Source organism: Schistocerca cancellata, chromosome 9 (assembly GCF_023864275.1).
Source record: "Schistocerca cancellata isolate TAMUIC-IGC-003103 chromosome 9, iqSchCanc2.1, whole genome shotgun sequence".
Lineage (NCBI taxonomy): Eukaryota > Metazoa > Arthropoda > Insecta > Orthoptera > Acrididae > Schistocerca > Schistocerca cancellata.
This window is the reverse complement of record NC_064634.1, coordinates 193,451,977-193,470,054: the sequence shown is the minus strand read 5'-3', so window position 1 is coordinate 193,470,054 and position 18,078 is coordinate 193,451,977. Positions and strand designations below refer to the sequence as shown.

The following is an 18,078-nucleotide window of genomic DNA, read 5'->3' as shown; positions in this document are numbered from 1 at the left end:
CAAATTCCTCTTTTTTTTTTATTTTCCAAACTTCAAAGCTCTTCTCTGTGTTCCTTGCCTTACAAGGGAATGGTCAGACTTGTCATGCCGAAACATGTATTGCTTTTTTTAGCACTGTTATTTAACTGTGCAAAAGGTCCATATGCAAAATTGTAGCTGCTGACATGAACTGGAAGTCACCTAAAAAAAAATCACGAACATGGCTTTGTTTCCTGCTTGGCGCTTGCAGTGACGGCTGGCCACCCCTGGAAATGGCGAGTCACGAGCATTGTGCGCATGGTCGGGAAGTGTGACCGTCTTATCGTGGCGTTCACTAAAGAGGCGTCTTATCGTGGCGTTCACTAAAGAGGAATATTGCTGCACGGTTTTGGTGGAAAGGGGAAACGAATATTCGTTTCTGTGGCATGCACGTCCTTTTAATTTCTGGTACGTATTTCGAAACATACCGTACTGAAACTGGTTAGAGATGTGAAAGATGTTCTGTACATGTTCATCTATACTCCACAAGCCACTAAACGGTGAACATTCAATCTCCCCTCACAGGTGATGGCGAACCCTGTAAATGTTTTGCTGCTTGCCATGGAGATATACCACAAACGCCAAATGAAGCAATCAACAGAAAACACGCATGAAGACTACGTGTTGTGCGACATGGTTGTTAAACTTCTAGACGAGCATGTAAATGGCGCAGAAATGTGGCTAGAAACAACTGAAACACTCGATATTGCAGACTGTGAATCTACAGACGGCGAAGACACCAACGAAAGTTGCACTCATGAAGACTCTTAGAGTGATAGTGTCACGTACCATCATCAATTATCTCAGAAAGTAACACCAGCATCTACAATTACCTTATCAGACAAAGAAGCGGTGACATATTGGTTGAACGAAAGTGGTAAGAAACGCCTACGTGTCAGTACTGTTCAAAATAAGTATCGCTTTGTCCGTTCTGAACGTGAATTGTATAGATGGAAAAAGGAAGTCGCTGGATGATGTAAGAGTCGACTGGAAATTGCGACGGAGATAAATGCACGACTTTGAGCTATTTTCCGATGCCAGACAACAGTCATTTAGTGTCAGCGATACAGTTTTGTGTGATTAGGCATTAGAGATTGCCAACGCAATAGGCGCTAAAGAATTTACAGCTTCTCAAAGTTGGATTAGTCGCTTCAAAAGATCACATAAAATTGTGGCAAGAAAAATAACAAAATTTGTATCGAGAAACAGGTCGGAAAATGAAGTGACACAAATCGAAATGATAGAAGCTTTTCTTATGGATGCAAAAAATAAGATCGCTAGTTTTAGTGAATCGTACATGTACAATGCAGATCAGTCAGGTTTTCAAAAAGAAATGCGTGCGAAAAGAACACTGTCATTCAAAGGGGAAAAACATATGAGGCGATTGCGCAGTCCACGACTGCACTCACCCATTCATACACTATAATGCCCATAATTAGTCTGGATGGTTCATTGCTGCCTAAATTATGTGTGTCTTCAAGAACCAACTGGATGTTTTGGACCATGTGTCAAAAGTACAATGTTCTACGCAAACAATCTTGTGGTAAACGCATCAAAGTCTGGAAAAATGGGAAATGAAAATGATACACTTTTCATGCATCATGCTTTTCTTCCGTTCTGCAGGAACAAATCTCTTCTCTTTCTAGATTCGTGGTCAGGTCATAAAAGGTCTGATTCATTAAAAGCTGTATTTCGAGCCCACTCTGACAAAGAAGTAGAGATACTTCAGATTCCACCCAGCACAACGAATGTAATTCAACCTTTAGACAGAGAATTTTTCCGTCAGTGGAAGGCATTTTACAGAAAACTAACAGAGAAAATTATTGTGCGCAGATCACTGCAGTTTCCTGTCTATCACCGTGGCAATATTCTCAAGCTGCAATCAGTAGTACATTATCAGTTTTCCTCCCCATGGTTTCAGAATTTAATTAAATGTGTGTGGCACTACTCAAAATATACTGATACTAGGCCTGATTCATTCCTAACACCAGCCCAGATTTTTCTGCGGACATCTAACAACGTCTGTGATTCGCAGGGCTCTCATATGTCGTCTTTGCTTGTATGTTCTTGGTGCACAAAACACCTATGTTTTGAACATAGTATCAATATTTCGCATTTTTGTGGTAATTAAAAGAAATAAAATTTGGACGTGTTCTAATCTGTATATTTATTTGTGTCTATTTCATAGCTATTTGGAAAGAATGTTGTAGATAACATATCAGCCATATTTGTCAATGAATGTTTAATTATCATACGATTGCTTTCACTGGGGGAATCAGCTCTCTCACTGTTGTGGCAAGAGAGCGGTGCGTAGCTAACGCCACCTTGTCCCTAGATGGCGTTGGTATAACGTAGCAAGAGAGGTCAGGGTTGTGCAAGAGGCAGTTATAAGCGCGGAAACCATGCGACAATAATGCCGTACTTCATAAAATTGTTTACAGACTTCCAGGTCATGTCAGCAGCTAAAATTCTGCATACCGACTTCTTGCAATGTTAACTCATAGTAGTAAAAAAAGCAACACAGGTTTCGACATGACAAGTCTGACCATTCCCTTGTTAGTCAGCTGTGCTTGAGTATACTGATCTGCAGTAGTCATATTTTTAAGTTGGGTTACCTTGTTATTGATTTCATGCACTGTGAACGTGTAACCTGTTCTTTGTCGTTTTTAATTATAGCTTTGCAAGTAACATATTAATCTTTTGTGTTTAGTATAAAGTTATATATTTTGTATAGCGTTATGTATAAGTAAATGTCTGTAGTTGTTTTTTATTATGTTTTTCTTTCTATCATATCTTTAATTGTGATACAACGTTAGATTAAATCTGCATACCACAAAAATATGAAATTTAAGTTCTGTTTAAGGATTATGTGCAGTGTGTTTCGAAACTCACATTACAAACTTCTGAGACTTGTAGTTCGGAGTGAGTACATAATATTTTGAATAGGAACCCATGTCTGGAAATGTACCATTTCTGTTGTGTGACTTTTCAATTTGGATGTTTTAACTCAGCCACATCAGTTTGAGGAATTGAATTAGGAGTGACTCAGTACAAAAGGCTATTTTTCTGTGTCAAAAGTATGGTTCAGATTGTTGTTATTCTGATTGATTAAAACATTTAAAAAGCATTTGTGGTCAATAGTCTCATGAAATATGTTATTTTTAATTATTTTTAGTCACGTGTTTGAAAACACGTGGCCAAGCGGTTAAAGGCGCTACAGTCTGGAACCGCGCGACCGCTACGGTCGCAGGTTCGAATCCTGCCTCGGGCACGGATGTGTGTGATGTCCTTAGGTTAGTTAGGTTTAATTAGTTCTAAGTTCTAGGCGACTGATGACCTTAGAAGTTAAGTCGCATAGTGCTCAGAGCCATTTGAACCATTTTTTTTGAAAACACGCTGTTATTGGCTGATGCTCTGGTGACATCAAAGACTGGGAGTAGGACAAAGATATATGTGTGTTATAGGAGCGCTAGCCGAAGGTACGAGGTTTTTACGTACTTCTTTTGCAAACACTTTGGCTATTGAGTGATGTAAAACACAATGACTACTTTTAAGTAGCAATAGAAAGAAATTTTGTGAACAGTGATAGTGAAAACCTTGCCAAAGTTAATGCAATTATGCTCCACCCATTTAGAGTGGCAATAAGTGTAATGATTGACATTCTTTTCCATGCTCCCTGCAACATCATTAAATTTACTCAAAACTAAGGAACTGCAGAACTTTCGCAAATGGGTTTCTATATTATATCTAGATTGTCGACTGTCTGTCACGAGATGGAACCCACAACACAATAAAACTATTCTTGGTAAAACTTAAGAACAGGTTTCCTTTCGATAAGACACTCAGATCTAGCAGACGTTTTGTGGGGCAACGTATTGTAAACAAAGAGGTCACAGGTTCGAATCCTGGAAGGGTTACGTATTTTTAAAAGTTTGACATGAAGTACAAAATCAGTGTTAGCAAGAACTGATTGAAGCAGGTGTTTCGATTGTGGGATGTATTATATGTAGCTTCACATTAGTCATAGTCTGAGAAATGGACAACAGTGAATGAATGCATTTACTTTGAAAACACGCAGTTCACTTTTTTGGAAAGTATTGCTAGTAGTAAAGATATCACCATACACCCATGGTACTATGAGGTGTAGGACGATGAGGTTATACGGAGAGATATAAATCGTATACAACATGCAGGTGGCACAAATGTATAAGGGCTGTGATGTTTTGAGTGCAAAGTAACATTAGCATCTGAAGCAGTCTTATTTCAGCTTTATGCAGGATGATAAAGGTGCAAAAGTTCAAACAGTAAGGTTCCTAGCTGGACAGTACACAGATAAAAACATTGTTTCTAATAAAGTAAAAAGTGTGTGGTTACATTAACTAGAAAATATCTTTTTGAATGTTACGTGTGAACAGCAATTGCAAATGTAAGCGCATGTAAACAGCAAGGAAAACACAATAATATTCTGTTTCTGATTGGTGTGGTGAAGTTTTGTAATTGTGATTTGGTTTCCATGTGAGAGGATTGTCAACTCATTTTAAAAATAAGTTAAAATGTGATTCCAGTTAGATTCGAACCAGCAATCTGTGCACGTAATCTTATAAAATTCAACAGTCTACCGCATAACAACTGAGCTACCAAATAATTCATTGTAACAGTGGGAGAGCATATCTCAGAGTTAAGTTAAAGTTAACTTCAAAATGCAGTGCATTTTTGATTAAGTTAGTGAATTGGCGCGTCGACTTTGTAGCAATTTGCTGATACAGTGTAGCATCAGTTTACGCATCTTCACTTTTCAGGAGTTTTTATAGATGTATTTGTACGGTATGATACTACAGACCATTTGTAACAAATTTTCCGAAACACTAATTCCAAAACAAGATGTCACTGTGACTTAAATTATTGCAGTAGGAGCAATGAGCTAGCTAGTGACGCCACAGGCATCATATGACTCGAATGGAGCATGTTGTCTTTCATATTATTTGGATTTTATTTCCGTTTTTATAAAAGAATAGTGAAATTCTAGAGGAAAGAAAATGTGTTAGGTACATGAAATGACATAATCAATCATTTAAGACAATTTCCAGAAAACAGTCAAGTGCCCAATTATTAGGCAACAATTCGAAAGGAAACATAATGAAACATCAATTTATCACTTTAGCACATTGTTTGTATTAACACTTAAACATTATGTGTTTACATTATTCCAAAACAAAAAGAACCCAGCCTTCTGTACGTACAGAATGTAATATTTTAAGTGTTAATACAAATAAATGTGCTTAAGTTATAAAAAGATGTTTCTTTATGTTTCCTTTTGAATTGTTACCTAATAATTTTACTGTACCACACCTAATTCAATTCGTCCAGCAGAAGTGGATGAATTAAGCATCTGAATTGAAACCACAGTAGAATGGAAAAGGCATGTTTCCAGTCACGGGTTCCTGCTCAAAATATTATGTACACAATTCCCTCTACAAGTTCTAGAAGTTTGTAACTGGAATTTCCAACAACAGTGAAATATTCATTGAAGGAGTTGTACACTCACACATTTTCTGTTTTCGCTGAGCAGGATAGGGCAGTGATTGAAATAGTGGACCTATTTTCCAAAGATGTGGAATTCAGATTGCATATGACCTTGATTTAGGTTTTTTGGGGTGTCTTAGATCAGTTGAGATAGTTGTCAAGATTCTTCCTTAAACAAGGCATCGTCAAATCGTTATTTAACCAAGCATGTGCTCTGCCTCTCACATCAACATTGTCAAATTGTTGGACACTAATCTTCATTCTTTAGTCTATTTCACTGTGTGTGTGTGTGTGTGTGTGTGTGTGTGTGTGTGCGCGCCTTTTTTTTCAAACAGCATAATGTCAGTTTAGCTTCTTTTAAGAATCAGATCATTTCATCAAAGCTCATGTTGTTATTTATTTCAAATTGGAAATTGTTGATGAAAGTTGTACATAAGTTAATGTTTTCTTTGATGGATGCTAATATATGAGGTCGAAAAATACAGTAATTCAGTACAACTCATACCTGTATTGTAACAATATATGGCATTTTTGAGGCTGCCAGTGTTCTTGTAGATCCGTGATGTAAATCTTATGTAAAATATTTAAGCATATATTACCTCTGCATCCCAGTTTTATTTCAAATCGTTCAGTATGAGCTAAAAAGAATAAATCCCAAATCTTGTGACAGCTTTGTTTGAAGGAGGTGGAGCTCCTTATTCATCCCACAGTAATCTGTGGAGTCAGAGCTCGCTTCCTCTGCTCACCCCCATTTATTATTGCCCAAGAAAAAAGTATGTGGTTCTTACATAAACATAAGTTGTTTTACCGTGACATAAAATGATGCTGTGCATTTCTGCTTTTACAGAACCATGTGGAAAAAATGTTGTTTCTCTGGTGATGGGGAGTACATCTGCGCTGGTTCTGCTCGTCAACATGCATTGTATGTATGGGAGAAAAGCATAGGAAACCTTGTGAAGATACTTCATGGTACTAAGGGAGAATTGCTGCTGGATGTTGTGGTGTGTACTATTAAATTGGAATCAAAACTGTTTTAAGTATGTCATTAAGCTCCATACTCAGACTGTGCTCCTGTTGTAATGGTTTGATTTTGCAACATTGTCCGCAAATATATAGAGATATATTGAATGAAATGTGGATGGCTCTCAGAAAGGCAGTGTGAGAAGCCTTCAAGGACTCTCAAAGCAGAATTGTAAAAGACATCTCACACCACTCAAAGATATTCAGGTATGTAAATGTTGTCAGTAATACCAACATTAGTGTCTGAACACACTTGTGTGACACAGGAAATGAAATTAAGAGTAACAAAACAAAAACAGAACTTCTGAACTCTGTTTTCAAATGTACTTTTATGAAGGAAGACACAGGAGTACTGCTCTAGTTCAATTCTTGCACCATTGCAAAAATGAGTGTTTGCAGGCTTGAGAAAAAGCTGAAATCACTAAAATTGATAAAGGCCCAGGTCCCAATGAAATCCCAATCGGATATCATACAGAACCAGGTGTACCCAGCCACTCATTGCTGGCACTCAGTCTGATCATTTCTAATGTGTGTGGGAACTGGGTATACATCCTAATCTCCTTCTTCCCCCTCTCTGTCCATCTCCTCCTCCTTCCCCGTCTCTCATTCTATCACTTCATCCTCCCATCCCTATGCCCATCTCCCTCCCCCCCCCCTCCACCACCACCACCACCACAACAACAACAACAACAACACACACACACACAACCCATCCACCCCAGTTTTGAGTGTGGTTGACTGTTGTTCAAATTCAGATTCTGGAGTAGTATCCTAATCATAACCTGATAAACTAGAAATAGAACCTTTTTTTTCTGTGAAATCCATCCTCAAAGATGAAAACAAAACACCGTATTGTTGTGCATTAATTTATGTTTAAATATGTCTATAATGAGTAACAATATATATGGGAGAAACAGTTTGTCTAATGGCTAAAATACTCCACTATTGTTATTAAAACTGTCTTATGATGCAGGAAACAAAACAGCGAATGCATGCAGCAGAGCATTTTCTTTCTAGCAGTCAGTTTTAACAGAAAACTTGTGCATTAAAAAAAATGTAGGATATGTCCATCTGGATGATTCTATAGAGTATTGTTTAAAATTTGAAGTAAATTATTCAAGAATCTTTCGAGACTTTTGCTAACAGCATTGGTAATTGAACTCGGGATTAAAAAAGAGCTGAGAATAAATGCGAAAGGTCTGGCTTTTGTGGACAGTCTTGCCATTCTAACTAACAGTAGAGAAGAAGTCAAACTCGCCCTGGAGAAGCTTCACAAAATTTTGCAGGAAACTGGCCTACAAATCTCCTTCGAGAACTTATACATGAAAAGCAAGCCTACAGATAATCTCCCCAAAACAATTTAGTATGGGAAAGTGACACAAGTTACACACTTCAAATAACTAGGAGAGATCATCCAACCATCAGAACTGAACACAAATGGCTAATCAAGAAAGAATCTGCAAATTACAAAAAGCATATAAGTTCACTTGCAATCACTACAATAGAATAGAAACTACAGTGATTTGTAGTTAAACAAAAATAAGAGAAATTCAAAATCAGGCAAGGAAAATATTCAGACCAGTTTTTCGTGTAGAAATTTGGATTAAGAGGCCATAAAGAGAGATGACAAATATATAGAAACAGTAACTTTTAGAAAGAGAAGGTTGAAATATTATGAATATATCAGTGTGTATTTGCATTCATTCTTGTGTCAGAATTTCAAGTCAATCATCTAATTACTTTTTCAGTTATGCAAGCACAAACATACGCTGACTGAGTAGCCCCCCTTGAATAAAAAACTATGGCCTGTATTTTTAATAAAGCACAAACTAACTACACTTTGTATACAAGAAGGGTATAGAAGTGGTCAACAAAACCACAATCCAGTTTCATTGACATCCATCTGTTGCAGAATTTTAGAACATATTCTGATCTCAAGCGTGATGTGGTGCCTCAATCAGAATGACCTCTGTGTCATACAGCATGAATTCCAAAAGCAACAATTGTGCAAAAAACATCTCGTACATTTCTCTCATGCCATCCATAAATTGATGGATCAAGGGAATCAAGTGGATATTGTATTTGTCTTTTGGAAAGCTTGTGACTCAGTTCTACATCAGTGCTTATTAACGAAAGTATTACCATATGGCATATGAAACCTAATTTGTAATTGGATGTAGGATTTCTTAGGGTTAACATGGATGATGTACATTAATGACTTTATAAACATTATTAATAGTAACCTCAGATTTTTTGCATGTAGAAACCACACTTAGAATTAAAGATATCACCACTGGACTGCTACGTTATCATCAAAATCTGAACATGCAGCAACACTAAAATTTGAGAATTGTTCATGGAAATATCTACATCTACATAGATACTCTGCAATCCACCATCAGACATGTTGTGGAGGGTACCCTGTACCACTACTAGTCATTTCCTTTCCTGTTCCCCCTCACAAATAGAGCAAGGGAAAAACAACTATGAGCCCTGATTTCTCATATCTTATCTTTGTGGTCCTTACGCGCAATGTATGTTTGAGGCAGTAGAATCATTCTGCAGCTAGCTTCAAATGCCAGTTCTCAAAATTTTCTCAGTAGTGTTCCTCGAAAAGAAGTCGCCTTCCCTTCAGAAACTCCCATTTGATCTCCTGGAGCTCGGCTGTATAACACTTGCCTGTTGTTCAAATCTACCAGAAATAAATCTAGCAGCCCGCCTCTGAATTGCTTCAATATCTTCCTTCAATCCGACCTGGTATGGATCCTAAAGACTCGATCAGCATTCAAGAATAGGTCATACTAGCATCCTACATGCGGTCTCCATTACAGATGAACCACACTTTCCTAGAATTCTCCCAATAAACCGAAGTCAACCATTTGCCATCCTTACCACAGTACTCAATTGCTCATTACATTTCATATCGCTTTGCAACGTTATGCACAGATGTTTAAACGACGTGACTGTGTTTAGCAGGACACAGCTAATGCTGTATCTGAACACTACAGGTTTGTTTTTGGACCTATCCACATTAACTTACATTATTTTACATTCAGAGTTAGCTGCCATTCATCACATTAAATAGAAATTTTGTCCAAGTGACTTTGTACTCTCCTGCTGTCACTCAACTTTGACACCTTATATTGTACACCACAGCATCACCAGCAAACAACTGCAAATTGTTCCCCATCCTTTCCACCAAATCATTTATGTACATAGAAAATAACAACAATCCTACCACACTGAGGCACTCCTGATGATACCCTTTTCTTGCTGTTGAGGACAACATACTAGGTTCTATAACTGAATAAATCTTTGAGCAACTCGCACATCTGTGAACCTATTCCATATGCCTGTACCTTCTTTAACAGCCTGCAGTGGGTACCGTGTCAAACACTTTCTGCAAATCTAAAAATATGGAATCTGTCTATTGCCCTTCATCCATAGTTCACAGTATGTCATGCGAGAAAATGGCAAGCTGAGTTTTGCAAGAGCGATGCTTTCTAAAACCATGCTGATTCATGGTCATCATATTCTCATTCACAAGAAAATGTATTAAATTCAAACTGAGAATCTGTTCAAGAATTCTGCAGTAGACTGACATTAGGGATACTGGTGTGTAATTTTGGGAGTGTATTATTTTGCCCTTCTTATATATACGGAAGTCAGGTGCACTTCTTTTCCAGTCAATTGGGACTTTTTGCGCTGGGCTAAAGATTTGTGATAAATGCAAGCTAGGTAAGGGGCCAATACTGTAGAGTACTCGTTGAAAAACCAAATTGGGTTGGACCTGGTGACTTACATGTTTTCAGCTCTTTCATTTGTTTCTCTATGCCAGGGATGCTTATTACTAGGTCGTCTATACAGGGGTCTGTATGTTTATATGGTTCTCTTTCATGAACAATAACTAAATTGAAACTTAGAACTTTGGCTTTTATTTTGCTGTCTTCAATTGCCACACCAGTCTGATCAACAAGTGACTGGATAGAAGGCTTAGACCCACTTAGCGATTTTACATAAAACTGGAATTTTCTCGGGCTGTCTGCCAGATATTTTGCTAAGCTATGATGGTGGTAGTCGTCATATGTTTCACACAAAGATGTTTTCACATATGCATGAATCTCTATTAACCTTAGCTTGTCAGACAGCCTCTGCTTCCTCAGCATTTTCTGAATCTTGTTATTAAACCACGGTGGGTCTTTTCCATCCTTACTACTACTTACTAGGCACATAATTCTCAGACTACAATTTACAATCTGCTTAAACTTTGCCCATAATTCCTCTTGTCCATCTTATTGGAACTAAGTTATGTCAGTTCATTGTCTAAGTGAGAGGCTAACAACTGCTTATTTGCTCTTTCCAGCAGAAACACTCACACAGCCTTCTTATCTGATTTATTAACTTTTGTAACCATAGTTGCTATAATGACATGATCAGTAATCCCGGTTTCTATACTAACATTGTCAATAAAGTCTGGTCTGTTTGTAGCTGCAAAGTCCAGGATATTTCCAATGCATGTGGGTTGCCAAACTAGCTGCTTAAGACAGTTTCCAGAAAGCACATTCAGAAGTACTTCACATGACTGTCTGTCTGTACCCCCTGCAAGGTTAAAGTCACCTCTGGTTAGTATTGCACGATCAGGGTATTTATGCTCTACTCACTGCAGACTTTCTTTGAATGACTCTAGAATGGTCGCAGCAGAATTAGGTGGGTGGTAAAAACATCCAGCAATTAACTTGGTTTCACATAGACCTCTTATAAGCGACCAGATAACGTCACTGTCACACTCAACTTCTTCCTCAATAGAGACAATATTTTTGTCTGCTGCAATGAACACACACACACACACACACACACACACACACACACACACACACCTCCCGCAGCCTCTAATCTGTCTTTCTGACATTCGTTCCATGACTCACTAATGTCTTGGAGCTCTCACTTTGGGTTTCAGCCAGCTCTCAGTCCCAAGAATAATCTGAGCATGAGAAGATTAATGGAGGACAGTAAATTCGGGAACTTTGTTAAGAGCACTTCTTAAATTAACCGGTATGAATATAAGCTACAACTATACACACCCTTTCATTCAAAGAATAACTCAGAGAACACTCTCTGCACTTTCACACTATAACTGAAGCTGTGACAATTAACCATTTCCATCACGTTCAGTAGATCAGGTAAATAATAAGATCACTACATGTTGCTTACAGAGTGGGGATATTTTAAGTTCCAATTCCACCTGAGCACAAGAATAAGTCAAATAAGTATTTGCAATTTTGTCTAATTTTCTTTAGGTTAGCTGCGTAAGGCTCACCACCTGCTAGATGGCACCGTTCTCTTCACCTGTGGTAGGTTACAGCATTATAACATCATACAACATTGCACTGTTATGACCTAAAAATGGCCATGTGATTCTCTAGCTGCACCATAGAACAATGGGATTCCATAATCCTCCTTGGTGATCTGAATGCATACCAAGAGCAACAACTCGTAGAAAACTTTCAGCACAATACGGGGACAACATTTTGCCACAGTGAAGTTTTTACCTACGGACTGAAAGTTCAAAAGTGGTCCAATGAGCGTGAAGGATGAGGAAAGAACAGGGTGTTCAAGTACAGCCACAACTGATGCCAGAATTGAACAAATCCATGCCTTAATTCTGAATAGCAGGCAAGTGACTGTTGATGCGACAAACCATTTGCGGACTAGCCATGGTTCTGTATATGAAGTCATGTATAACAGGCTCAATTTTGCAAAGTCTGTGTGAAATGGGTTCCAAAACAAGCCGATGAAGAGAACAAGCGTAACTGTGTGAAAATTTATGAGCACCCACTGGACCGTCATACTAACAAAGGCAGAATGTTTCTGGAATGAATCATCACTGTAGATGACCATAGATTCATCTTTTTGAGCCAGAGAATAAACACTAGTGCATAGAATGGAATTGCCCCAAATCTCCAGTTTAAAAGAAATTCAAGAGTCAACCTTAATGTCGAAAAGGGGTCAACAGTGAACAGTAAACGTTACAGTGATATGGCGGTAAACAAGTTGGAGCCAGCAGTTCACAATAAATGCAGAGGTCGATTGTCCGAAGGCTTTCTTTTGTCTCATGACAATGCGCATCCATATATTGGCGCTCACAGTGCTCAATGTCTTCAGCCAGTGCATTCTGAGGTTTTAGAGCATCCTGCGTAGTTGCATTCTCGCCCTTTGGTGTTGCCATCTGTTTGGTCCACTTAAAGATGCTGTAAAAGCCATCGATTCAGCTCCGATCAACGAGTAAAGGGAGTGGTGCATACATGGCCTGCTGTGCAACAAAAAATCTTTTTCCCAGGAGGAATCAGAAAGCTTGTGCAATGGTGAACCAAGTGCATTACAAAACAGGGTGATTATGTTGAAAAAAGATATGAAATAAAAATTAATAATTATGGAAATGACAGATTGTTACTCACTATAGAGGTGGAGGTGGAGGTGGAGGTAAGTCCCTATGGGACCAAACAGCTGAGGTCATCAGTAGCTAGACTTACACGCTACTTAATCTAACTTAAACTAGAACGAAATTTTCACTCTGCAGCAGAGTGTGCGCTGATATGAAACTTCCTGGCATTAAAACTGTGTGCCAGTCCGAGACTCGAACTCAGGACCTTTGTCTTTTGCGGGCAAGTGCATCGCAGGAGAGCTTATGTGAAGTTTGGGAGGTAGGAGAAGAGGTACTGGCGGAAGTAAAGTTGTGAGGACGGGGCGTGAGCTGTGCTTGGGTAGCTCTGATGGCAGAGCACTTGCCTGCGAAAGGCAAAGGTCCCGAGTTCGAGTTTCAGTCCAGCACACATTTTAGTCTGCCAGGAAGTAACTTAAACTAACTTACACTAGGAACAACACACACACACACACACACACACACACACACACACACACACACACACACACACACAAGGAAAGACTCGAACCTCCGATGGGGGCAGCTGCGTGAACCATGGCAAGGGGCCTCAGGCAATGCGGCTATAAAGATGACACACTGAGCAGCAGACAAGCACAGTGAAAAGTCCTGGTACACACTAAGCTTTCAGCCAAAGCCTTCTTTAGAAAAGAAAGGAAAACACACACATTCGCTCAAGCAGGCACACCTCACAAACATGTGACTGCTCTCTGGCCGCTCTAGCCTGTCTGCAACTCAACATGTCATCTTTATGGTGAGTAGCAGTCTATCATTTTCATAACTGTTGATATTCCATTGTGGACTTTCCATTGTTTGATCAATAAAAGTTATGCATTCTTGTTGTAATAAAGTATAAAAATTGATTTGCAGATAATATTAATAGCTTTTAACCAATCATTAATACTCATGAGATAATCAGATAAAATAGATACAGGTGAATACACTGGTGCACTCATTGTATACTTGATGACACTGCTGCTATGAAAACTCTTTTGTATTTGAAATTTGTGTACATTTGAGATTAGTCTATTGTGAGATTTTCAGTTAGTAGTTGTACTGATGTTGATAAGCATCCCATTTAACCATGACACAATATTCATTTCATGTGAATGGTAATGGAAGAGTTATAAGCAGTGTAGCCACACGTTAAAATCGAGAAGGAGATGAAACATTTTAGATTTGACAAAATTTTAATATTGTGTTTTTCTGTTTTCTCTTCTCACATAATAAAAGATGTTCTTCGTGGCTGATGCTTTCATACGTGAAGCATAGAATGACATACCTATAACACGTCTGGGTTCTGCAGGCTGTACTACAGTTCCTCTACCATATAAGAGAATGTAGACTCAGAAAGCTGGAACAGATCTAGACTGTGCAAGGGGGTGAAGTTCTTCTGGGGTTTCGTGATGGGTGTCAGCTAGGTGTACTGCAGCCATATTTATGTTGTTGTGATGAATAGGGAACAGTGTGTCCAGGGGTTGGCCTTAGAGCAGGCTGTTCCAACTTTAGTGTTGATTTCAGGCAGTTGGGTATGTGTGGGCACCTGGCAGCCTTTGAGCACAGAAGGGGGGGGGGGGGGGGGGGGCACGGGTAGGCAAGCAGCCTCTGGGAGCCAAGCGATAGACAGTGCAACTGAATTGCCCTTGGTGAGTTCCCACAGGCAGGAGCGGCCAATTAGCTTGTATGTCCTGGATTATGGAGCAATAGGATTACGTAGAGGGGTAGCCTGTACTACCTATGCCTGAAAGAAGGTGAGTTGAAGGGCACTTGCAGTGCCCATGCTCCATGGGACACTGTTGGAATGTCCTTGTCAGGGTGTTATACCAGTACTTTTGTGCAGATTGACCAATCATTGTGCACAGTATAACAGAAAATTTTGGAGATTAGAATTTGGCATTGTTCTGTAATGATCATCCACCTTCAGTGTAGGATGTCACCAAAATGCTACCAAGCCATAGGAAATGGCATATTTACCACGAAGGGTGCCACAGATAAACAGAAATTATGTAGCGATTGTTGAAACTGAAGTGTTTAGGATGACTCTCTGCAACTTAATACCAGAATAAGTTAAACCTACAATTTAGTGGACTCAGTATGAGACAGTATTGCTGACCAGTACTTACTGTAGTACTTTTGACAGATAACATGTAAAAGTAAAAGTTACAACATTATTCTAGCTTTCCGAACTATTGGTCCCTCCCGTAGTGAGGAGACATTGGTAGTCGAGAAGGTTAATTACGAAAAGTGGTCACCCATACGCCAGATGAGTGTACCCACCTGTAGTGAGGACAACTGTCAATCTCACTATATAGATAGGTCCCTTTCATCCTGGGATCTGAGTGACCTGTGTTTATTTTTTAATCTTTGCCACTCTATCTCCTCCCTGAGGAAGGAACTTGCATTTCTGATAACTGGATTAATGTCATAATTTTTTTTCCCTGTTTTTGTCTGTTGGCAGTGCTTAGTGGACTCACACAGGCAACCAGTTTTGGAGATGCATGAGAATTCTACAACGAATGAAAAGTCTATTTTCTTAATTTCAGGGAGAGCAAGTGCCCCCTCCATGCTTGTGGGCACATTTGATAGAGTATGTTTTGCAAACAGGCTGAAAGTGCACTCCCTGATCTGAAAACTAGTTATGGTATTTCCCTGATAAATTTAATAGAGGAGGGAGAAGCATAAGGAAAGGTTGCTTGGTTGTTAGTGGTTCCCACCTATCCCCTACCCCCAATTAAGAAACTGCTTGTATTTACTATACAGCCAGGTCACATTGTTGTGTCAGTTTCTGTTTGAATAGCATAAAACTTATAGCTCTTTAAGTGAACAAGGCAGTGCACTCGTTAGGTCAGTGAATTTGCAGAGAGTGGTGTTCAGGCCCTCATCCAGCCATAATAATTTTAGTTTTCTGTGGTTTTCGTAGGTCATTTCAGTCAAATGCCAGTATATTTTGATAATATTGTTGTTCTATTTCATAGTTGCATTTCTTTTCTAACAACCAGGATACAGGAGGAGATGTTAAATTCAAATCATCCTCCTCCTCCTCCTCTTCTGTAGTTTTGATATTGTTTTAAGAGTGGACACTTTAGTCTTTCTAGATTTCTTATTTTATTAGTATTAACTTATTGATCCTTTTCTGTAGTGGCATCCAGTGCGTCCAATCATTGCTTCGATATCAAGTGGTGTTGTCTCTGTTTGGGCTCAGAACCAAGTAGAAAACTGGTCAGCATTTGCTCCAGATTTCAAGGAACTAGATGAAAATGTTGAATATGAAGAACGTGAATCCGAATTTGATCTCAGTGATGAAGATAAATCTGTTGAACTTGGTCCAGAGAAACAAGAAGACGATCTTGAGGTTAGTAAAATATATATTTTGCTATTCTTACAGAAATGTGAAGTGCACATTTGTTAGTAACTGTGGAACATCATCTTAAATGATTATTGAGTTTCTGATAATACAGATAATTTATTGAACAGATTATGTATGATATAATCCTATGAACCTTCCATGGTTTTTTTTCCAATTTACGTAATGTCCAACACATACAATAATCCAAGCAAATATACAAGAAATATTTTACTTACTGCTGTGCGACGATTGTGTATATAGGTGTGTTGGCAGCCAGTTGCATCATCTTTGGTAACCAAGTGAGTTCCAAAACCTATTACATACTTCATTTCAGCAGGCTTGTATCAACAGTTGATTTTGCTAAATTAAAGACAATAGAGGTGCAATAAACATCAAACTGCTTTTAGGCATCTTTTCTTTGGTTTCTTAGTTTCAAAAATAATCTGTCACGGCAATGCCAACTGGAGCAGAAGTTACACACTTGTTTTCTGCACAGTTTATGAAAGTCTTTGTCCTCTTTATTTCTGCTGAAATATCTTAATCGAATTTCAGTTTTAATTATGAGAAGTGATAACACTAGTTCGAATGTCTGTACCGTCGCAGTCCCTGGGTGCTGACCTCTGCGTATTCACCCAAGAGTAGCAATACTGCCTGGTCATCAGATTCTTGAGTGTTGAGTATAGGTGATATCAGAGATGGGTGATGACGGGTCCATGGTGACAGCAAAGCTAGACAATGCTCTGATAAGGTAAATAGCTTTTATTGGTGTAGATTCTATACAGTAGAGTCGGTCAGTGCGCTTGGCAGAGAACCATTGAGGCAGTGGAATGTCGAATCCATTGCTGGCAGCAACTGGTGGGGTGGCCTTCCTGAGTTAGACGATGACAACACAACCCTGCAGCGAGGGGCACACACGGCGAGTGTTGCCGGTAGTCCACGACTCTGCTAGCAGGGCTCGGCATGGTCTGTGTCGAATCCAGTATCCCTGGAATTGATGGAGTGCTTGTTGGCACTGGCACAAACTAAACATCCTCACTGGGTTAGCTGACACTAACATGCCTGTGACTTCATGGCACACTGACAGTAGACTGTCAGAAGCCCAGTCTGGTGTTAGGGTGGGACAGATTTAACATTGGGTGATGAGAGACAAATCCTCAGCGTAAGTGATCTTTGACTGGGCTGGAAGCGCAGGTATACGTTTCCAGACAGTGTTGGGTCAGAAAGACCTTCTTGCTGTCACATATGCCCAGAAGTGCCACAGGCATTGGTGTGGGGCTACCCAGCTCATCTGAAGGCAGCCGGTAGAGTGCAGGATGCTGAATTAGCAGTATCACACTGCACACCTCTGGAATTCCGTAACTGGCAGCTCACTTATCCAACTGCTGTGGCCCACTGGCTTCTTAATTTATCTCTTGAGTTCTAATGTATCTTTCCTCTCTTCTTCTTCACTGCCTATTTATGTAGCCTCTTAGGTTGGACCATTGCGTGTGGCAAACCCATCATTTAAACAGCCTGTAACATGAGTATATACCTTCTTTTTATAAATACTGTTTTCTATTAATGCTTCAAAGCCAACCTCATTCGAACAACCAATTTTAAGCCCCCCATCCTCCCCAGAACAGTGAGTTTAATTACCAGTATTGGCTAACAACAGAGGTAAAGTAACAAAAACACTCAGAACAGGGTTTTAACTTTTGCATGTTATTTCTCGTTGATCAAAGACGTTTGAACT

General features: G+C 39.2%; 1 protein-coding gene across 1 annotated transcript in view; it reads left to right on the top strand.

Annotated features, from left to right (window-relative positions):
- LOC126100494 (retinoblastoma-binding protein 5 homolog) overlaps nt 1-18,078 on the top strand; it is a 94,472-nt gene that overhangs the window by 63,891 nt on the left and 12,503 nt on the right. The window contains exons 8-9 of the mRNA XM_049911103.1: nt 6,389-6,542; nt 16,140-16,352. Of these exons, the coding sequence (XP_049767060.1) occupies nt 6,389-6,542; nt 16,140-16,352 (367 nt within the window). The remainder of the gene's footprint in view (nt 1-6,388; nt 6,543-16,139; nt 16,353-18,078) is intronic.